This window comes from Symphodus melops, assembly GCF_947650265.1.
Source record: "Symphodus melops genome assembly, chromosome: 4".
Lineage (NCBI taxonomy): Eukaryota > Metazoa > Chordata > Actinopteri > Labriformes > Labridae > Symphodus > Symphodus melops.
The window spans coordinates 16,651,873-16,674,074 of NC_136694.1; the positions used below are offsets into that span (position 1 = coordinate 16,651,873).

General features: G+C 42.4%; 4 protein-coding genes across 5 annotated transcripts; 1 reads left to right on the plus strand and 3 right to left on the minus strand.

The window, feature by feature from the left end:
* Positions 1-260: 260 nt before the first annotated feature.
* Positions 261-10,239, minus strand: eefsec (eukaryotic elongation factor, selenocysteine-tRNA-specific). Of its 2 annotated transcripts, XM_079341189.1 has the most exons (8): positions 9,912-10,239; positions 9,414-9,732; positions 7,584-7,791; positions 7,266-7,362; positions 6,195-6,359; positions 4,641-5,267; positions 3,137-3,293; positions 261-802 (listed from the first exon to the last, which is right to left on the minus strand). In XM_079341189.1, the coding sequence occupies exons 2-8, from the start codon at positions 9,718-9,720 to the stop codon at positions 627-629; spliced, it is 1,737 nt and encodes a 578-aa protein (XP_079197315.1). In that variant the 5' UTR covers positions 9,721-9,732; positions 9,912-10,239; the 3' UTR covers positions 261-626. The 2 variants fall into 2 exon arrangements, with proteins under 2 accessions (XP_079197315.1, XP_079197314.1); XM_079341188.1 differs by having other exon boundaries at positions 9,414-10,239.
* Positions 10,240-10,320: 81 nt separating this feature from the next.
* Positions 10,321-15,604, plus strand: ruvbl1 (RuvB-like AAA ATPase 1). Its single transcript, XM_079341191.1, has 11 exons — positions 10,321-10,649; positions 11,225-11,311; positions 11,400-11,532; positions 12,608-12,759; positions 13,017-13,106; positions 13,769-13,918; positions 14,037-14,100; positions 14,601-14,799; positions 14,896-14,998; positions 15,078-15,169; positions 15,419-15,604. The coding sequence occupies exons 1-11, from the start codon at positions 10,509-10,511 to the stop codon at positions 15,576-15,578; spliced, it is 1,371 nt and encodes a 456-aa protein (XP_079197317.1). The 5' UTR covers positions 10,321-10,508; the 3' UTR covers positions 15,579-15,604.
* A 178-nt stretch (positions 15,605-15,782) lies between these two features.
* On the minus strand, positions 15,783-17,017 carry mustn1a (musculoskeletal, embryonic nuclear protein 1a). Its single transcript, XM_079341192.1, has 3 exons — positions 16,864-17,017; positions 16,631-16,760; positions 15,783-16,337 (listed from the first exon to the last, which is right to left on the minus strand). The coding sequence occupies exons 1-3, from the start codon at positions 16,870-16,872 to the stop codon at positions 16,240-16,242; spliced, it is 237 nt and encodes a 78-aa protein (XP_079197318.1). The 5' UTR covers positions 16,873-17,017; the 3' UTR covers positions 15,783-16,239.
* Positions 17,018-18,304: 1,287 nt separating this feature from the next.
* On the minus strand, positions 18,305-21,800 carry rft1 (RFT1 homolog). The gene is made up of 10 exons (XM_079341190.1): positions 21,473-21,800; positions 21,264-21,349; positions 21,026-21,148; positions 20,648-20,939; positions 20,423-20,557; positions 19,673-19,933; positions 19,433-19,577; positions 19,226-19,331; positions 18,895-19,144; positions 18,305-18,739 (listed from the first exon to the last, which is right to left on the minus strand). The coding sequence occupies exons 1-10, from the start codon at positions 21,533-21,535 to the stop codon at positions 18,575-18,577; spliced, it is 1,626 nt and encodes a 541-aa protein (XP_079197316.1). The 5' UTR covers positions 21,536-21,800; the 3' UTR covers positions 18,305-18,574.
* Between the last annotated feature and the right edge of the window lie 402 nt (positions 21,801-22,202).

The following is a 22,202-nucleotide window of genomic DNA, read 5'->3' on the forward strand; positions in this document are numbered from 1 at the left end:
CAGCCTCTGGTGCGACTGCTGTCCTCGTTAACGCCCAGCTCTCAACTGTCATTCAAGTAAATACAAGTGCATAGACAGAAGATGGATAGAAGTCTAATATCCCACAGCCTAAGTCGATGACTTTACACCAAGAAAATACTTGGCCTTCATACCAGCTCAAGAGAAATATGCAGAAAGCAAGAACAAAACATCAGAGTTCAGTATTTCTATCATGTTGGCTAATATGTTGTGCTGAATTAAAAACAAAGAGAAATCAAAACTGCCAAGCATGTCAAATGAATTTAATCAAGAGGGAAGCAGGAGAAGAAAACTACCGATTTTTTTTTAAGACAACTCAACTGAGGAAGAGAAAAGCAGCTTGTGACGGAACAAACTGGATTTAGTTTATCTCCATAAAAGAAGACAAAACAATCATTGTTACATATGCGTTCAGCATTCCTCAATCAGCGCATTTCATCAGATTGTCTCCATCCCCAGAAAAAGAGGTTGATGGGGGGGGGGAAAGAAGCAATCACCGCCCTGATACAGAGGCCTGCTTTCCCCCCCTTATACCTCCACAGGACCTCTGACTCTGCCCATCTCAAACACTGTTGCACAGTTTCAGGCTGAAGTGTGTGCAACAAAGGTCACGACTGAACCATCTTTTTGTGGGGATCGTAGACATACCGCTTAAAATGCAAGTGAATGCTCACAGACTGAGAATCCATTTTGGGCTCCTCTTCGTTTTCGCATTTACCTCCACCCTTCCCTTTCTTCTTGGAGGTGGAGGACAACAACCGCTTGGTGTCCGGTAAAAGACCCTCTAAAGAAAAGATAAACAGTCAGGTCAAACACAAGGGCTTACGTAAAAACATAACATGTAAGAATTGGGTCCCCTTATGTAACCAATCTAGATCATACTGTCCTGCTCTACCATGTGCTCAGTGCTGAGCTCAACCGTATCACGTCACTGTATATCTGATGCCTGATTGAGATCTTTACTTCCCTGTTATGTTTAAAGTAGGTGCTGAGCAAAGGTCTGTTCAGTGTGCTAACCTCAAGATCAACTGCTGCCTCCGTCCTCCTGATGTAACTGATGCAAATGTGCATAGAGCCAGATGTCAGTTGCTCCTCACTTCTGTATCGTGTCTCCTACATCTTCTGAGATGCACACTTGTCACTCTTCCTTCCCTTGGGCCTGGTGTGCAGCCCTTAGTGAGAGATCGCTCTACTGTTTGACGCTCCTCACGGCATGCTCTAAAAAACGTCTTCTATGCCTTTATATCCAGCTCCCGGTCTTACTGCATGCAAACTATGTTTTGCAGATAGCAAATGTTTGCTGCTTGCAAGGTAAGAAAATGTTCTGGGTTCATTGCTTTTCACAGAGGCTGTCTGACCTCGTGGACAACACGGCGCCAGCATTCTTCTTGTTATCGTTATGCCAATGTGAGGGTTATTATGGTTGCAGTGAAGCCAGAAATCTCAACTTGTTATCTTTGATCGGCTGAGAATGTCTGTTTACTGGCACAAAAACTCATCCAAACCTAAAGGGTTTATGTTCACGTTCAACTGACAGTTTGTTAGTGCAGTTTTACGTTTGCCCTCAAACACATTTCAAAGTATTCATTTGTAGAAAATATCAAACATCTACTGGAGTGGATGGACGGCTGTACAGGACAGAAAATGAACGAGAAATTCTATGAAAGTCGGAAGCAAAGAAAGCTGAAGATATTACCAAACAGCAACAAGACCTGTGCTGTATTATTCGGGATGCAGACATACATACATAAGTAGCTACATGTAATAATAATATCACTTGATGGCTATTCTGCTAATATCATCCAAGGCAATATATAATGACCAGTCATTCAATTCAGAAAAGAAAGTGTCTCTATAAAGGATTGTTTTTCACTCGTTGCTGTTTGAGGTGGCAGTTTCACCTCTTATCAGACTTCAGGTCTTTACTTCTTTCTCTGCTCTCTTCCTCATCTTCTTCTGTTCACATATTTCAACCTTCAGTCGTATCCAAAATGTCACCATGAGGGGTCACCAAGCAGCAGCGCAGTGAGTCAAACTGCCAGAGAAATCTGTTTAATCTGTTTATTTCATCAAAATACCTGTACGGTAGAAGTGGGGGAAAACAATTCGAGATTCTTCTCTTTTAAGATTTAAAATCGATTCATAAACTCGGAAAAATCGATTTTTCTGAATCGAATCGTGACCCCGAGAATTGAAATCGAATCATGAGGCACCCAAAGAGTCTCCGCCCCACAGTACACCATTTGATAAAAGTGATTTGATAATTGTCAAATCAATATTTCATCCCAACCCCAATCTATTATCCATCAAACCTTTACAAAGAGGAAACTATTCTGCCGTCACTGCACTGTGAAATCAACTTTTTTTTTTCTCTTTCACATGATTAACTCCAAGCAACTTCAGAGTTTTGCATCAGGCAGCGACATCATGCAAAGGTAAAACGTTGATGAGACTAAACTGTCCCAAGGTGAAGGAAAATTAACATTTAAATGTCAGCATTGAAGAACAGATGCACCTAAACTCTCCATGACATTTCGTTAGTGAATGAATAGAGTTGGAAAAGGCCCTATTTGTACATATATCTTGGTATCCCTGATTTGACCTACAGCTTATCAGCAGAATAGCACAACCTTTGCCGTTCTGCCTGCAAGGAGTCTCACATGAACACCACCACGTTTGCTTCATGTTCATGCATGAAAATGAATGTTAGTGTGTCGGGGATAGTTTGGGGCATATGTGTGTGTGAGGCAGTGAAGAGGATGTAGGTTAGGTTCTCTTTCTGAATGTTTTTGTTTTTTCCTCCCTCCCGGTGTGGAGCAGTGGGTTCGGAGCAACAGAAGGTAAAATAAACACAGAACAGACTTCCCCCGGAACACAGGCGATCCCCAGAGGAATTATGGGAATGTGGATCAGGATGTCGGGTCTACCCCTCTTAAAGCATCCGTAGAAGTGTTCTAGGAGTCCCCCAAAACCTCCACAAAAGACATAAGAAGGGCTCTGGCTGTGTGCGTTGACGAAGAAGACTTGGATGTTACTCAGCCTCAGTGAAACAGCCTCTGGGGTTTGAGCGCTGGTGTGGCAGCCTCTTAAAGATATCCTCACCTCAGGTCATCCTTACCTTGTATCCGAATCTTGAACTTCCCACTCTGTCCGAACCCACCCTCGATAACGCCAGTCTCCCCTGTCGAGAGTGTGACCTTTAACCCCACAAAGAGCTGGAGGTTGGTCTCCTTTTTGAACAGGTTGCGCCCGATCACAGTGTAATCGTCGGTCACCTGAATGGGAAAGAGAAAAATGAGCACAGCACATATGAAAAGATAGAATGAAGTCAAAACAACCAAGCTGTCATGGTTTCATTTTGTCATTGCAGCGGGGTGAGGAGGAAGAAGAGTTTTCTCTGAGTCTTCTCTAAAGCCTTCTCTCTTTCATCCTCCTGCACATTTTATATTTGTTTGTATTTCTTTCTTATCATCCATCGCTAAGTTGATCCTAACCCGCCGCTAATCTGATCACAGGAGGGCACCGCTCTGTCTCCAACTCAAAGCCCCCACCGTCGGCTCTTCGTCTCTTGCTCCTCCTCACCCTCATTCACTCCTGAACATTTGACCTCATCGTCACTCGAGCATGACTGATGCATTGATAAAAAAAAAAAGAAAAAAAAAAAGTTGCTGTACACGTCCAGCAGACCATATGAATTGTGACTGGATGAGGACGTCGTATCTCAAAAATGCCAGTTATGTGTTCTGTGGCATGAAAGAATTCTTTGAAGCCTTCAAACGTGACTGGTTTTCTCTGAGAGCCATACGAGTGACAAAATGTGGCATGACCACTGTCTGACCTCTCGCGCACCTCCCTCTACTGCTGAGGCAGTCACTGAGCTTTCAACGGGCCGAGGTGTTAACAGCAGGAAACTTAGTTCACACACTTGACCCCTGACCTGAATCTGAACCTGCAGCAGGGCGCAGAAAGAGAAACGTAACTTACAAACGCAGAAGGACAAGTGAAAAGAACCCATCTTCAGACTGATGACGTTGACTGTTTGTAAAAAATGTCAAATTACACGTTGACGACTGAACACTTAAGATAAGATGAGGTTCAGATCTGTAAGATTTGTATCCGAGGATTAAGGACAGAATGTGAGAGCTATCACACCAGAACAGAGAGAGAGAGAGAGAGAGAGAGAGAGAGAGAGAAAGAGAGAAGCAAACTCCAGTAGTCATGTGGGTATTCCTGCGCCACTCATGTGTGTCCAAACAGTACCAACGTCTAACAGCTAGACAGTGTAAGTGGCGTCAGGCGGCCACCCACGCACACCTCCGCGTCACAGCACATGCTAAGGCATGCATACCCAGCTATGCCTCACTCATGCCTCCCCAGGGCTGCACATGCATGCTTGTTTGTGCGTACGTGTCTGTTTACGAATTTACAATAGGGGCTCTGTCTGAAGGGCATGCTCCAGTGCCGGCAGCAATGAGAAACATCTAAAGAAGAGGCAGAGCCAGGAGGAGCGCACGGTCATCGTGAGGGCAGAGGAGCAATGTGAACACTCAAGGTGACAAAAAAAAACAAAACAAAGCAGACCAAAAGAAAAGAAAAACCACACTGTTCAGTTTTCCACTCACCCTTTCCACCTGTCCCTCCTTGTGTTTGGTTTTGTAGATGCGTAGAGAAGGCAGGACCGTCTCCGCGTAGCCTTTATCTTCAAACCCCTGTAACAGACAGCCCTGGAAAGCTAGCCGGCATGAATTGGCGTGAATGTCTGTATCCAGCTTGGAACCAATCACCAGGCAGAGTGAGGGGCATGTGACTGGCCGCTCAAACTCCAACAAGGCCCACTGCTCAGGGTCTGTTCCTGAACTTCCCTCTCCCTGGCTGGTCACATACTCCTCCTGGTAGAAGTACTCCCTGTCGAGGGTGAACTCTGTTTCCAGTGAGCAGGGCTCAGACGGTTTAGTATCTGAAGCACCCAGAGGTGGTAGGCCGAAGAAAGCAACCCTCGCCATGACGGTCTCATGACCCACTGTGATGTGGAACTTGGCACGGGTGGCAAGAGAGCCTTTGAAATAGCCTATTTTCCTCACAGAGATGACAGCAGCATAGAGGGTGCGCAGGGACCCGGGGGTGCACACCACACCACGCTCTAACAGTTTCGGGTCAAACTGTGTGACACACACACCCACGCGGTCCCCCTGCATGGCCCCCGACACCGGCTTCCGAAACATCTGCACCGACTTTATCTTCTTGGTGACCTGCAAAACAATACAAGAAATAATAGCTTCCCAACAATGAATTTAAATGTTTGTAATCTTTTTTTCAAAAGGAACGGATTTTAGAACACAAAATGATGAAATTCTTCCTCCAAAGTTTGAAAACTTACATTGCTTCTATGAGCATGTTCATGAATTTTACACTTTTAATTGTGTTCATTTAGAAACTTAAACAGCATTAGAGCCAACTTAGAATATACTTATAACATAAAGAAATGAAATAAAAACAAGAGTAGAGGGGGAAATCACAACAGAAGGCTTTGTTGTTAATAGAATGTGCACATACATCTATGAACAAATCATCAAATGGTTCGTGAAGGTCCTTCTTACTAGATAAGAGATCCTAGTCAAAGTATTCATTGTTGACCATTAGATCGTCTGCTGATGACCATGAGCTTTAACTCTACAGCTCAAAACAAATCACAAGTCATGCGTTACTTGATAACCTGTCTGCATCGGCACATCAATGACTGAGAGATCTTTCATACAGCTGTGTCTGAGGTGTTTTGTCTTTGCACGTTAACCGAGTGAACAGCTACGGTACACATCACACTTGTGAAGAAATGACTTTTAATTTAACCATCTGCTGCCACCTAGAGGTGAACAGGAGAACTGCAGACAAACTATGCTTAGCCCTGGCTGGAATCATGCATCTGGTCTAAATTAGCTGACTCCAGTGCTGCCAGTGACCCCCTTCCCCACCCCCATTCCCCTCATCCGTCCCTCACACAACTGACACATCCTCTCTGAACCCATTTGGACATACTCCCTCCGTCTGCCCACTTCCAGTCAACTTCTGAACCTCCTCAACTCTGTGGTTTCTCCCAAAGAATTTCCTGCACTCTTGAGATGTTTCTGGCTTGTAAATATTACAGATTCATAATTCATGCCTGCTCTTTTGGAACATACCTTCAGCGCTGGGATTTCTACAGTGTCATTGATGGCCAACGAGCCCTGCAAAATGGTTCCAGTCATTACTGTCCCCTGACCTCGGATGGAGAAGCAATGGTCCACAGCTATCAGAAGGTCGCCAGCAGGGTCTCTCTTAGGGAGGTACGTCTGTTTCTTCAGCAGCTGAGACAGACAACCGAAAGAAAAGGAAGAAACACACATTTATCCACTCAAAAAAGATAACTGGGGTGATGTGTGCGCAAGCTCACACTCAAATATAAAATCAGATAAGTCCATCAGAGAACACTGAGGACTAAAAAAAAATCTCAATATCTTGATCAAAATTAACCAAAAAAAAAAAAGTAAGAAATGAATATCAAAGGATGACACCCTTTGTTTCAAAATTGAATTAAATCCATTAAAAAATTGAATAATCTCCAGTACTAGTCTGAAACTTTTGCTGCGTTCGAGTTAAACAAGAAAGTGGGAAATTCCAAATTTCCAGTCCAGCAAATGTCAACTGGATTAGAATCCAACATGGCTGCTACGTGCATCAACCGTATGTTAATGCATGTAGCAGCGTTAGTGAGTTGTTATCTTCTGGTATTGGCTAACAAAACAAAGGTACTCCTGGAGGTGTCCATGTTGCTTTTCTGACTTGTAACTGGAACACGCTCAACTCAGGAGTGACGTCATTCCCAGCTCCGGCCTCCCAGTTCCGAGGTAAATGGCATGCAAAAATTGCAAAAACTTCCTCAATGTCTTCTCTCTTATGAAATGTGTACGTGCGTGCATGACTGGTTGAATTGAATGTTACTGTTGTTATCATCTGCCCAGGGACAACAGATGTAAATTAGATAGTGAGTTCAATCTGGTGCAAAGCATTTTTTCTCTCCAGAGACTAATTCATTATTTTTTAGACTGTCACTGGTTTAAATAAACTAATAAACTCAAAGTAAAAAAGTTGAGAAATAACCAAAACATCAACAGTTTCATCTGACTTAAAGTACTTGGTCAAAAGGGAGACTTCTGTTCTTTTGAGTTGAATTAGCTCTAATAGAAGGACAACAATGTGTTTTAGGACTTTACCTCTATTAACTCTGGCACTCCTTTTGGCTCCTCCGTGTCAGAAGCCTCCGGACCCCCAGGCTTCGCTGCCACAGAAATCACAGGACAATTCTTGAATCTGGTTGAGAAACAAAAACCCATAACATTAAAATTACCTCATGCTTTGATTAAATAGTAATGAAGTGGGTCAGAAAGATGAACATCTCGAACGCAAAAAAAGAGAGAGAAGCAAGAAAGCTTGTCTGTACATTCAGTCCTGGAAAGTATGAGATGGCCCTAGACCTACTAAGCTGCCAGGGCCTTCACTTAGCAGCCAATCCTTCTCCATACAGTTCTGACCTGGTGCTCTCCAGAGTTTTGTGCAGTCTCTTGGTCATCTTCTCAATAGCACTCTGTCTCTTGTCGGGTGGCAGCAGGTCAGTTTTGTTCAGGACGACCACCATGCGAGGACAGGTCAGCTCTCCTATCAGCAGACACTCTGCAGTCTGGGTCTGCAGCCCCTTCACCACATCCACCACCAGCATCATCAGGTCGATGATTTGGGCACCTAGAGAAAAAGAAAAAGAAAATACAAACAACATCAAGAAGATGACACATTTGATTGATGCAGGAGAAAAGCAGCAACCTTGCACAGATCACACAAACGTTGGCTGCTAAAGAAACTAAGCTTTCCAGCTAGGCATCAAATGAAGGAGGTTCATACTGTGAGTGAAAGCTATGAAGCTGACAACAGCAATACAAACAGGAACGGACCCAGACACCCAAAAATAACAGAGGAAAAAGAAAAGAAATGAGGGGAGGGGTGCACAAAAGCACAGAGCGTAAAAGGCTAGAGGCTTGAAACTAAATCTGCAGCTCACTTGGTTGTCTTTCCTTTCCCTCTTTTCTTTTTCTAACTTTGGTAGTCTCTCTTTCCTGTGTTCCCCTCTTTTCTCTCCTTAGATTTGGCTCCCTCTTTTTCCTGTGCTCTCCCCACTTGGGACAAGAGGGGAAGTTTAATACATATCCCCATCCCACTACTTTCCTTCCTCCCTAATCGACAGCATATGCCACCCCTGATTCATGGGTTACATTTAGTATGTTGTTACATGACACAACAGCATTCAGTGTTTGAGTTCTGCTTCTGTCGCTCTCAGTTTAAAAACACTGATCTTGGTTGTTCATAGTGTGACTAATGCATAAAGAGAAAGTCATTACATCCCTGGATAGCTACACATCTGTATGTATTTCTCACAGTCTCAACTAGCCAAGTAAATAAATAACAAGATCTATTTGGCTGCTTGTGGAACGAGGGCGCCATCTGCAGGATAGTTCTAACTTGATGATGAAGTGAAGGCAGCATCTTATTTGGCCACGGCTGCTGCATTCAGACCAACAGTGTTAGTGAAAAACACAGACTGGGTTTGATATTTAAGGTGGGTAGGAGTATGTTATTTTGAACATGTCAAAAGTTGGCCATCTCATGTGAACTTACAAGACACGACAAACAAAACACCAGAAGAGTGACAACACATAGAGGGAAAGAACAGGTACATCTAAGTTCATGTTAAACCCTGACAAACCTGAGATGAGCACAATTCCACGCCTGACATGTCACAACTTCAGTTCTTGTTAAGCACATGCTTTACTCTAAATAAAACAAACGTAGCATTTCCTTCTACCCTGCCTGTTTTAGGACATTTAACACAAGCTGAAACACTGTGTGCATGCTGCTACTGACGTCATCATTCATCAGACACCAATCAGGACAATCTGCCATCTGCAGGTTAGGTAGGAGGTAAATAAAAAAAGGTTAGGTTTTAGTCCTGCAAAATGTCCTGTTTGTAATGTAAACACGGATAATAGTATCATATGTATTTAAAGTATGAGAGGTAGATAAATTACGAGACTACGTAAATGATGGATGAATACTTTCATGAATATTTCAGACTTGTGATATAGGCTCCATCACATTAAATCAATGATTGATTAGTCTGGTCTGCCCTTTTCAATACTGATCGAATAATTGCAACCATGTCCTGCGGTTGCAGGAAACCTGGTGCAGTTCATCCTGTGTGTTTTCCGTACACTGTCTCTGAGAGTCCATGCATTCAAGACGAGAGGTTTTAGAGACAATAAGGATTTTCATACAACAGCCTCTATCTAGAATCAAACCTGCAAAGAGCTCACCTCCAATGATGGTCCGAATAAGAGAGGCGTGCCCGGGACAATCCACCAAAGTAAACTGCAGGCTGTCATAGGAGGGCTGCTTGCATTCAGCGTCCCGCAGGTGGTCAGGGAGGTCCACAGTGAAGGAGGAGAACCCGAGGTCCAGCGTGATGCCTCTCTCTCGGGACTGCGGGTTCTTGTCGAAGGCGGCCGTGGAGGCGGTGCTGCTCAGCGCCCTGGCCAGAGAGGTCTTCCCGCTGTCCACATGTCCGAGCACGCCCACGTTGAAATTCAAAGTCGCGATGCGGCATGCTCCAGACTCTGCCATGGTTAAAGCGGTCTAATTGTCAAGTTAACAGGAGTTATTAGAGAACTTTAACTCTGACATGGACCTTGAACTCAGCTCGGACCCAAAGATGACACGCTCTAACTTCTGTCCATCATCTTTCTGTTCGCTGACATCCACATTATATTACAGCTGATACTGATACTCATTCAATAACAACTTATTGTACCTACTTTGGCCTCAAAAACAAAGATAGCTGCAGATAAAGACTTCAGGGTTCACTCGACGTGTGAACAGAGGAGCGCCTTCACTCTGGTGTCACGGCACTTCATCCCCACAACAACATGCTAAAGCAGAAGAGTTCCCAGTGACGAACACATGTAAAACAAACCAACAAACATACAAATGCACCAGAATGGTTACTTGCTGAACTGAACTTTTTGGGATATGTCACTCCCTTGTCCGTTCAGCGTGTGTGCTCCTCTCATTTATACTTTCACAAGTTTTTTGCAGTTTTAAAACGACAAGAAACGTGAAACACAAACGGAAGTGAACCTCATGGGCGGGGTTTGGGGGCTAGGATTGACAGGGCATTTGGCAAATAAATAAGTTGCATTTGTCAGCAAGGTCCAATAGATTTCACGATTGACTAAGTGGGTGTGACTTCCGTTGATGGTCCCTAGTAACCCACATGGAAACCGATTCGTCTGTGTTTTGAGTTTCGGCGCCGATTGTGGCGGTGAAAGAAATCCAAGACATTTAGGGTATTTTGTTTAAAATAGACCCGCTTTACACTTTTTGAATTGATACATTTGTAAGTAAGCTCAAGTATGAAGATCGAGGAGGTAAAGAGCACCACAAAAACTCAGCGCATCGCCTCACACAGTCATGTCAAAGGACTCGGGCTGGACGAGGCCGGGAATGCTAAACAGTCAGCGTGTGGGCTCGTCGGTCAGGAGGCTGCAAGAGAGGTAGTGTGGCCCTTTCACAACAAGTTATTTTTGTTAGGTTTGATGCAATGGCTTTGTTAGGTGAGGTATTTTATTGAAGTAAAATGTTGCTGTCGCAGGTGCTAAGGTGAGCTAACCGATATTATCCGCCAGCACGGTGGGGTCGCTGTTTCGTATTTGGGTCATGGCTAAAGGGGAAAAGAAGAAAGCACATTCGTATACCACTGAAATGTATAAATCATAGACTGTAAAAATAAATATATAAATACATTTGATGAATGAAGAAAAATGGTCTGACCAAAAAGAATAGACATTGTAATCTATAAGAGGGAAAACTGTAAGACTGATGCAACGTCAATGGGACATGAAGTGTGCCATTTCACAAATGATAAGTACTTTAAACAGGGGAGAATAGAGTAAGGTTACTTTAGTATGTTATTGTATAATAATAAATGGACAGATGTACAGAGTGAGAAAAAGATTAAACAAAGGGCTTTATTATTATTGTCTCAGCATATGGCACAACTCAGGTACTTTACTTGTATGTCACATTCTTGACATTTTACTGATGTACATATATGTCCTTCACTCTGCAGGCCTGTGGCATCATTGTTGAGCTCATCCGTTCAAAGAAGATGTCAGGAAGGGCAGTGTTACTGGCAGGGCCGCCTGGCACAGGAAAAGTAAGTGTGGAGAGCTCAAGTACTAGAAAATCAGGTCTGCTCTTGCAGAATATATCTTAACAAATTATTGTCCATCTCTTGTCTGTAGACTGCCCTCGCCTTGGCCTTAGCACAGGAGTTGGGAAATAAGGTGCCTTTCTGCCCCATGGTTGGCAGCGAGGTCTACTCGTCAGAGATTAAAAAAACAGAAGTACTTATGGAGAATTTCAGGAGAGCCATTGGTGAGTGTCATCTAAAGATCTATGATTACTTGATTAATTACACACAAGCTACAAGTGACGATTTGAAACACTCAAAACAATTTTCTGAAAATTATAGTTGGAGCAAAAGGAGTAAAAAAGGAAGGAAACATGCAGGTTTAACAAAATAAAGCAAGATCTATTTGTATGACTACATGCCCCTGATATGTTCAGCTTAGTCCAGGGGTCGTCAAAGGCGGCCGGCGGGCCGGATGTGGCCTGCACATTGTAGATAGCATAGATAACATGTTTTTTTGCGGGTGGTATCAAGTTTGCACACGTATGAAGAGCTTTAAATCAGGGTGTATGTCACAACAAAAATAGAAATGACTTTTTACTTTAGCTTGAATTTGTTTCTTGTTGTTTTAAATGAAAAGGACATTTTGCTTGGAATGTTACAGTATTATTGCATGTGGCCTGACCGACCTCAATAAATTACCCTTTGAGTCATTAAAGAAAATCTTTGTGGCCCTTTAAGTTTTGTATTTGAGGACCCCTGGCTTAGTCCCTAGGAGGGGAATCCTACGGCAGGCAGAGAAAGGTGCACTGTGAGCTCCATTGTCATGAGCTGAAAGGCTACACTCCACAGTGGATTTAGTTTGTTGGAGTTTGTTGAGAAGGACGGAAGGCTGGGTCCTTGCTGCTGACGGTACCTGTCGCAAGGCAGGAAATGGAGCACAGACAGAGAGGAGAGGTGGTCTTTAGCACCTTTGCTCCTCCCCTAAATAAACTCCACAGAGGGGAGGGGGGTCTCATTTTTGAATTGTCAACACTATCTTGATAAGAATGCTGTGACAGACAGTCCCTGCCTTAAGCTTTGCTTTTTTGACCCTCACCGCAGCGGATCAGCCACCTGTGGGCTGGACGCTGCATGAAAGGGGAACAGTGTGAGATCAAGTTACACAAGATGATGCCAACACATTTCATGTGCAGACGCATGCTCGATTTGCAAGAGAAAAATCCTTGTTCAATATACTGAAGGAGACGAGGGAAATAGTTGATGCAGCAATATAAAGGCCCGATTGAGCTCTCAGTACTCTACCTGCCCAACATACAGGACTGCGTATCAAAGAAACAAAGGAGGTGTATGAAGGAGAGGTGACAGAGCTGACCCCCTGTGAGACCGAGAATCCCATGGGTGGCTACGGAAAAACTATCAGCCATGTCATCATCGGCCTGAAGACGGGCAAAGGCACAAAGCAGCTCAAGGTCAGACTCAGAGCTTTTGTCCTCCATGTTAAACACTGAGCTATGGATCAGGTGTACAAATTGTAACAACGCTCTAAACTGCATCATAAACTATATCAATTTACCAAGAAAAAGTTAATACCTCATATTTTTAATACTGCATGTCATTTTCTTTCCATCTGCATCCTGATTGTGTCTAGATGCAAACCTGCAAAATCCAGCAAAACTGTACTAAAGAAAATGATGTCCTACTTATGAATGTTTTTTCTTTGTCTTAGCTGGACCCCAGTATTTATGAGAGTCTCCAGAAAGAGCGCGTGGAAGCAGGAGATGTCATCTACATTGAAGCCAACAGTGGAGCCGTGAAGGTAAAGCTACTTAGTTTCATAGACCTATTAAAAAGAATAAATAAATAAAAGTTTCAGATTTAGTTCACCCCAAACAGTTGACATGCACTGAACCTGATTTTTCCTCCACAAACTCAAAAAGAAATGTTTATAAAAAAGGCAAATTATCAGGTCACTTTAAAGTTGAGTGTTTTGGGGGGTTTTTTCCCTTGCATGCCCTCCTTGGTCCTTCATGGAGGTGTTCTTTCATCTTCTTTAGTTTGGCATGAAAGCTCTTCTGCATTTCTACTGTACTCTGGAATGAGCCTCTGTCATTACCACAGCTCTTTATGCTCCCTCTATCTCTCCATCTATGCCTCTTTTCTAGCAGCGGGTCGTGTGGTCTGTGTTGATAGGCAAAGATGACAGTTCCTTTAATCAGTGCAGGTGGGCCACAGACCGAGCTGGACGACACATTTGTTACTGTTGACAGCTGTATCATGACCTGCCTTCTGAAACTCTTTCATCCCTCAGTAACATGCCCTCCTCTCTGTGCTGGGCTGGCTCTGGGTTCAGACACACACCTGCTCATCCACCCTGTTGCTTTTACTTTTGCAAATGTCTTTACTGTTGGTAGAAGCAATGCTGAGACATTAATTTTTCAGTTAATATTAAACACCGTTTGTGTTATTCTGTGTTTGTAGAGACAAGGTCGCTGTGACACTTTTGCTACAGAGTTTGACCTTGAAGCAGAGGAGTACGTGCCCCTGCCCAAAGGTGATGTCCACAAAAAGAAGGAAATAGTCCAAGATGTCACTCTGCACGATCTGGATATTGCAAATGCAAGACCTCAGGTATGTAACACTAAACCTTCTGTTTGTTAATATCAGCACAATGACTTACATCTTAGAAAACAGATTGCCCGACAACAAAGTTAGATGTATATTTCTTAATATCTACATTTGCTCTCAGGGAGGCCAGGACATCCTCTCCATGATGGGACAACTGATGAAGCCCAAAAAGACAGAAATTACAGGTGGATAAACCAGACAACATCCAACACACATCCCACAATGGTTACAACATAGGTTCACCTTATTCATTCACCACCTTTATACAGCAGCCAATCTTCCTCCATACAATGTCCAGGAGGAGGAAGCCAAATGCTGTGGTCAAAATGACATCACATTGCTGTGTGCTGGATAGCAGATCTATGAATATAGGGAATTGTTAAAAAAATGTGTCCTGCACGTTCTTACAAGTCTGAAATGTTGTCAAACTAAAGCCTTAGAAGATGTGCATTTGGTTAGATTAGTCTAGATTGTTTTCTATCGTGGTCTGAAATTTACACTGTTACATTAAAAAAAAAAAAAAAAAGTGTGAGAAATATCAACTTTCTGGTTTGTGAATGTCTAGTTTGGTGCTGGTGACACGACTTTCTGGGCTAGTAGCATCATAGCAGTGCTTATAAAGCTGTGTGGTTATTTGAACATGATGATAAGTTGATTATTCATGAGCATGTCTCTCCTGTTTTAGATAAACTGCGTAGCGAGATCAACAAGGTGGTGAACCGCTACATCGACCAAGGCGTAGCGGAGCTCGTCCCGGGTGTGTTGTTTGTGGACGAGGTGCACATGCTGGACATTGAGTGCTTCACTTACCTCCATCGAGCACTCGAGAGCACCATCGCCCCCATCGTCGTGTTCGCCTCAAACAGAGGGAACTGTTTAATCAGGTTGGAGGACTAACACATCTGTGTTGCGAGCAAGATGATCTTTAAAAGATTTTCTTGCTAAGATGTAAGATTTGTGGTGTATTTAATGTCCTGTAGGGGGACAGAAGACATCAGCTCTCCACATGGGATTCCTCTGGACCTGCTGGATAGAGTCATGATCATCCGTACCATGTTGTACACACCTCAGGAGATGAAGCAGGTGAGCCTGGACATTCAAACATCTGCATGTTGGGTGTGTACATCTGTGCATGTGTCGCTTATAATTGTGTGGTTTGTAGATCATCAAGATCCGCGCTCAGACTGAAGGGATCACTATCAGCGAGGAAGCTCTCGCACATCTGGCGGAAGTCGGCACCAAGACCACCCTCAGGTAGAGATACAACTGTGTATCACTGTGTTCTGTGAGAAATTAGCCTTATATGTCCATTAGATGTCCATAGTGGATTAAGTGCACTGTTAATGAACCGAAACGGCTATGAAAGGATATTTCAAGCCTCTATTTTTAGCAATAAGAGTACAACCAGGGTCCTGAAAATCCTCTTTCTCTTCCCTCCATGGTTAGACTGTATTTGTGTTTTTACACTGAGGAGTTCTTACAGTATGTCCTATTTCCTTTCAGGTACGCTGTGCAGCTGCTTACACCAGCCAGTCTGCTTGGCCGTGTTCAGGGCAAAGAGTCGGTGGAGAGGGAGCAGGTAGAGGAAATCAACGAGCTGTTCTACGATGCTAAGTCTTCTGCAAAAATCCTGCAAGATCAACATAACAAATTTATGAAATAAAGTTGGCTTTCTATGTAAGGTTCTCAGCCAGTTGTTACGTGGTTCATGTTGATCATTCTTTCTTTTTCCCTGCATCTCTACTCTCTCTCACGTTCACCGCTCATTCCAGTTTCTCGATTACTGTTAGTTTTGTTGTTGAAATTTACATTTTTTATTTGTTCAGCTTGTGAATGAAATCTTTTGAATAAAACGAGAAAAAAAATACTCAGTTTTTTTCAGTTTTTATTTTCCATCAATTTTATGCAAGTGTTTTTTTCAGAGTGGGCAGTATGTCATGGAAGTTACAGTTGTTAAAAAAAACAAGTGGACACATCCCATATAAAGACGTTTTGGTTGAGAACGGGTAGGGTCTTTTTGTATTAAAAAAAATACAAGATTGTTAAATGCTGGTTTTTCCCTCAAAGATTTTATTCTAGCTGTAAAACTGGCAGACATTCCCAGTTTTACAAAAAGTGATCTCGAACAATTTAAAATTCTTTGAAAAAATTGTAACTTCATTAAGAAAAAAAAACCGAACAACTTACCATTTAATACAATACAAGCCGTGTTATTCAATTACTAAAACTAGATTTTAAGCTCAAATATTTTTTCATGAACTTGAGAACACAACACACCCCTAATGAGGAAAAGGTGTTATCACATCACGGCCAAAGGTCTGCTGCTACTTCCTGATTGGTTGAGCTGAGCGAGCGTTCAATGCTGTCTCTGCCCCTGACTTTGCTCGGCTGAACACTGAAGGAGCTGCTTTACCCTTTTTCTCTGTGAAATAAGAAAACACAAAATTAATCTGTTGTGAGACTCTTAGAAAAGTTATGTCATGTTTATAGTAAATAAACTGCTAGAGGAAAAACACCGACATATCTCCCATCAATTACACCCTTCCTTCCTCTCTGTATATGGAGTGGAAACTTGTGCATCATGGGAAACGCCCCTCACTCAAACTCACTGCCATAATATGACTGTAGCTTTACCGTATACTGAAAACAAAAGGCTGTTTCCTTTCAGCTTCCTCTCTAAGTTTGGTGTCAAATCCTGTTTTAATGTGTACTCACCACACTCCTCCATCACTTCAATGGTTTTACTCTTCGCAGGCCCACTCAATCCCAGTTTGTTCTTTGTTTCAGTAAGGTCCTCTTCTCTCATCTCAGGACGCTGCATTGACATATCTTCTTCTGGGGCCAGCTGGGGGGTAGTAACAAGTTAGACAGCACGTCTGCAATCGTTTGTTTTTCATGTTTGCTGAAAGTAAAAAAAATCCAATAAACTTTTCTTTGAACAGACTTACTTGAGACATGTTTGGTCAGCAGTGGATGGTTTTATGTTTTTAAAAAAAAGTCTCCTCTCCTTAGAAATTGCTTCCTTCACTTTCATGGGGCTACACTCAGAAACAGACACAGCCAAGCAGTGATTCACCAGTGGACAATAAATCTGATCCTCAGAGTTATAAACGAAGTAATAGCTGTTCAGGCTCCTCCTTGTTTCTGCCTCTGGTTTCTCTCAGGGTCTGCTGTCTTCTCTGCTGCTTCATTAGAAAACTTTCAGATTGCTGCACACTTGCAAACACCTTTGAAAGTTTATGACAAATTGTGTTTCATGTGTTATGTTGTTTCCTCTTCAAACCATACAGACATTTCCCGACAGCACTCTTCAGATATCAATCCATATTGTTCTCAAAGTTAAAACAAATATGATTCAAAATATAAGTAGATGTCTGTTTAAGACATCGAACGTGCCAACAAACTTTACCCCATGCCTGAGTCTCATACAATTACATGTAAGAAAAGAAGCAAGTCCCCACCCCTTCCGTCTGCTTTTCTACCAAAACATCATTTAGCCCTCCAGGGAGCCTAAAGAAAGTGTTTACTTTCCCAGAGTAAAGGCCAACAAAGAACGGCGGGATTTGCAATAAATGTGAAAAACTAACTAAAGATAAACCTTCTTAGCTTCCATAATGGACATTTTGACATAAAGCTTATCATTCAGGGTGTGAAAGCTCTACCCTGGACAGTGTAGACTTTCTGACAGTATGTGTTATTATAAAAACATGTTAGACTGTGAATAACAACTGAAAAACTTAAAGCAGGGATATACCAAGAAAGAATTCAGCTGTTTCTCAACCTTACCAAAAACACATATATAGGCTATATTTAAGATTACAATATTTGGAGGTCTTCCGGACACATCTAACTTGGAGGAGACCTCAGAGAGGACCCAGACCTTGCAGGATTGAGAACACTTGAGAAGGAGCAAGAACATGTGGATGGGCAGAAGGACACCTGGGACAGTTTGCATAGCTTGCTGCCAATTTGATAAGTGGAAGAAAACTGATGGATGGACATCAAATATAGATTTTCTAATTACTGCTTATATGAATCAATCATATTCATTCATATTGTATACATGATACAATTAAATTAGTAGTTGTACATTAAATGTTAAAAAAAGGATTTCTGCAGGGAGGCAGTAGTTCAGTCTGCAGGGACTTGGGTTTGGGAATCGGAGGGTCGCTGGCTCGAGTCCCAGTGCGGACCACATCTGGAAATTGGTTTAGTAGTTGTCCACCAGCTCAGGCATGTGTAGCATGTTCAACAACAGAATGTAAAATTGAATGTTTCCTCTCAGTATCAATACAGTATATCTTCTTCTTCAAATGATAGTTTTTTGTGCTGTTTTGTTGCGTTATGTTAAACATTCATACATTTATTCCATAAAGATTAAATCCCACGTATTAAAAAAGCATCCTTGTTTTATTGTTAGACAATTATTTCTCTCACAAGTTCAACTGTTTTCTGAAAAAAAATTCATATTTTTAAATCCTACTTTAGATCCCCAAAAGGCACAAGTACACACGTGTGCTACGCTAACACATACGCAAACAAGAAAAGACCCAACTTGTTCCCTCGTAGCTTTGGTATCGTCAGTACAGTCAATCAGTAGCTCCTCTTTGTGGTAAAACAGAAGCTTTCTTCCAGTCCAGTTAACACACTCTGTCTTATTTAAGTGTGTTTTTTTCTGTATCGGGGCAAGAGCTGAGTCCTCACAAACTGGATGAGCCGAGTCTCTGTGAGAACCACAGTGACAAACACAATGAGGAGACATGCTGCTCCTACACTGATGTGGACCAGCCTCAGCAACCAGCCACCGTCACAGCAGAATACACCCTGAAACCAGAGAATAGAGAAGTTCCAGTTACTACCACTGCTGTGCAAGCGTTTACACAAAGATTCAAGATTAGAAAATTGTAGGAAAAAAAATTAATCTAAATACTGATAGATAACACATGACTAAAGAACACTGATTAGTCATTCTTTTGTACCTCAGACAGCGCTGTCACAACAATGCTAACAGCGAGTGCCAGCAGGAGGAGCGGGGAGGGTAAAAGGCCACGCAGAGGTTTCCACTGAGCGGGCAGAAAGTAGTGATGTATGTAAAGAACACTGTGCATGATTCGGAGGCCCATGTTGAGGCAGTTTGCCAGTATGAAGCCAACAGAGCCAGCCCACCACGTCAGCACGTAGGAGAGGAACAGGAAGGACACAGACAGAGCCAGCATCACCAAGTTATACCTTAGGACAAAACACAAACATTGGCAAACAGACATGGTGTGTTACAACTGAAGTACAGTGTGCATATGTTTTCACTCTTACTTGTCGACCTCTTCTTGGCTCATAACAGCAAATACAAAGCACTCCGTGACACCATTTATAGCCAGAAGGAGAACGTAGCAGCTGTAGCATCGCAGCAAAGTGGGCCCTTTAACAAATAAAAACGAGCTGTGACTAAAAAGAAACACACTGAACACAACAGAAGTCGTTAAATTTACCAAATACACCAACAAGTTCTGGCTCAATCACCTGCCCCGCTGCTCAGTAGAGAGCCACCATATATATCCAGAGCCAAGTGAGAGTAGGCGTAACCAAACACAGTGATAATCAGTCCAACCACCAGCACCAGTTTCAACAGACACTCCAGGACTTCTGCTGCAATGGCGACCTCTTCCTGTCGACAAAACAAGGAGTCCAGCCAGCAATGATTCCTTTCGAGCCATCCACCATCCACAAATACATGTTTGTGTTTACATCCATGACTCACACCTGTTTCTGACTCCTGACATCACGTCCCCGCTCCAGAACTTTGGCAAAGAAGATGTAGAAGCTCTCCTCGATAGGCAGGAAGATGAAGCGAGCCACCATTGAGCCCAGGTTGTTGACGATGTCATAAACTCCCTGATCTCCGAAGCTGAGGACGTTCAGGAAGGTCATAACGTAACGCTCGCCCTCAGTGAGGATCTGCTTCAGGAAGGACTGCTTGAAGAAGCTCCATGTGAGCCGGGCTAGAGTCCAATCAATCAGCGGCTATAAACAGAGCAATCGTAGAGAATCATTATTATTTTTTTATCTTGTATCAGCAGATTGTTAATCATAATCTTATTATCTTACTCTAGTATATTCTAGTGAAGTGTCTTTTAGTTTCTCTGTATCATATGTCCTTCATTCACTTTGATTTGAATGTATTACCTGTTAGTGTCTTATTATCCTATTAATTTCTCCCATTTCTGTCTTATTCTTGAATTTCATTATTTTAATTCCACCACCTACTTTTCCTCAAATAAAATTCTTGATAGCTTTTCCTCAGTTTCTCAGTTCCTAGTGTTATAGAGTCTTGTATTTTTAACCCTTTTAGTTTTAAACTGGTGCATGAATTGAGGGGGGCGGATGTAGCTGACTCTTTTTGTAAATTGTGGATGTCTGTAAAACACTATGTGAAACATTTTGTTGAATAAAAGGGGCTTTCAAAATAGAGCCTGATTGAATGCCAAATAATATATCATCCTGACTTATTACCTCTCCTTTAGCTCTAGAGGGCAACAGATCTCCAACACAATTCAGAGGAAAACCCTTCTTGGACGCCTCATGAGAGCCCAAGAAACGAATGAAGTAAACAGCGTAGCACAGCACCAGAAATCCTGTATACACCAACTAGGTAAGAGAAAAAAACTATAATTAAAATGATTTAATAGAGAGGCAGCAAATGCACACATAATGTTGAAGACATCAGCTCTTTCTCACATGAGCAGTAGAGAAGATGTAAAGGCCCCATTCATGAGCAAACATCACCAGCACCACAGTTATACTGCACTTCGCGATCATTGCCAAACTCTCAGCAACCACTTTGAGTCGCACAAACATGTGAGCTTGAGCCAGGACCCAGAGGGGCTCAGCCAGGAGTTCCTGCACTCCTGATAGAGCAAACAACACCACAGCAGAGCCGTAGTAGGGAATAGTTTGTGGGTTGGGGAGCTCCAGGAACCACAGCCAGACACAGACCAGCAGGGCTGCCCATAACACACCCAGTGGTAAACTGAGAGGGGAAAAAAGGCAAAACAATTATACGCACCCCCAAGCTGCAAACACACGTCCTGTACCTCAATAATCAAGTCAACTCACGTTAGCCACAACAGGTTGATGACTTGTCTCCAGCTGTAGTTTGTCCCAGATACTCCACTCAGACAGGCTCTCCGAAACGCTTCTCTGGACAGAAATACCAACGTGGAGTACAGCAGGGTAAGTCTGTATGATGAAGATAGACACACATTTACATAGCAGCAAAACTGTGCAGTGAAATGTTCTCGTATAATGCTTTTTTTGGTTAGTGGCACTCCTCTGCCTTCTCAGTCATCGTTACCTGACATTTACAACTCCAATCAGCTCTTTGGACACAAACCGCAGAGTAAATGCATTCAGCAAGAATGTGAGCACACGAAACATCACCTGAAAAAAAAAAAAAAAACCTCACACGTAAAAATCAACGTTAAATATATACCGACAGACTTACTGAGTTTTAAAACAGTGGGTTATGTAGAGCTTATGATTACACTGGATCTGTTCGTGTACCTGTAGCAACACATTATATGAAGCTAATGTGGACGCATTCTTCAGTACATCTTGAGAACTCATTTTCACCGGTAGAAAAAAGATAATTTTACACTCTATCTGCCTTTTTTTCTACGAAGCAACAACATTGTACTGTGATGCTGCAATAGCTGCTACCGTGACTGCCTCAAAACCCGTTTAAATTTGCGTATTAATCCATATGAACAAGTGTGGAATCGCGTTAGCGTTCATGGAGACAGAAGTTGTAGTACAGCACTTCCGTACACAAAGCACGAACCACGTTACGCGATGACGTAAAACAGATTTGTCAACACTGCTGTGTCGCTAGAGGGCGAAAACCGTAGACTGGCTTCCCCCACCCCCACCCCCATTGTAAATATGTCTTCTATCTCCATTATTATGTAATGGCTCAATATTATAGAAGTACGAATAATTTCTTGTTTCAAAACTACATTTATACATTTTTATCGTTATGAATTCTTCACAATTTACAATTTCTTAAAAAGAAAATTCCTCAATTTAATATCATTTTGGGCGGTTTCCCCCAACTCATTAAACATTATACTATATACTGTATATATATAAAAACAATGTAAAGTTGATTTTACTCTTTAAAAGTGAACCAATATATGGAAGTGTCTTTTGGAATAAACATATGGTACTTCTGTTTAATTGATTAACTTAACTCATTATTCTTACTAAGTAGCTCATCCACATGGCACAGTTATTA

Bases quoted from the DNA above. Each gene is read 5' to 3' on its own strand.
- ruvbl1 (XM_079341191.1), top strand. From the start codon at position 10,509: ATGAAGATCGAGGAGGTAAAGAGCACCACAAAAACTCAGCGCATCGCC. The intron at 12,760-13,016 runs GTCAGACTCAGA...TCTTTGTCTTAG, and splicing joins AAGGCACAAAGCAGCTCAAG to CTGGACCCCAGTATTTATGA. The intron at 15,170-15,418 runs GTAGAGATACAA...ATTTCCTTTCAG, and splicing joins GGCACCAAGACCACCCTCAG to GTACGCTGTGCAGCTGCTTA.
- eefsec (XM_079341189.1), bottom strand. From the start codon at position 9,720: ATGGCAGAGTCTGGAGCATGCCGCATCGCGACTTTGAATTTCAACGTG. The intron at 6,360-7,265 runs GTAAAGTCCTAA...TGTCTGTCTCAG, and splicing joins GAGTGCCAGAGTTAATAGAG to CTGCTGAAGAAACAGACGTA. The intron at 3,294-4,640 runs GTGAGTGGAAAA...TTTCCCATTCAG, and splicing joins AGGAGGGACAGGTGGAAAGG to GTGACCGACGATTACACTGT.
- rft1 (XM_079341190.1), bottom strand. From the start codon at position 21,535: ATGAGTTCTCAAGATGTACTGAAGAATGCGTCCACATTAGCTTCATAT. The intron at 21,350-21,472 runs GTACACGAACAG...TTTTTTTTTCAG, and splicing joins CATATAATGTGTTGCTACAG to GTGATGTTTCGTGTGCTCAC. The intron at 18,740-18,894 runs GTACAAAAGAAT...CTCTGGTTTCAG, and splicing joins TTGTGACAGCGCTGTCTGAG to GGTGTATTCTGCTGTGACGG.
- mustn1a (XM_079341192.1), bottom strand. The intron at 16,338-16,630 runs GTGAGTACACAT...CTTATTTCACAG, and splicing joins TGAAGTGATGGAGGAGTGTG to AGAAAAAGGGTAAAGCAGCT.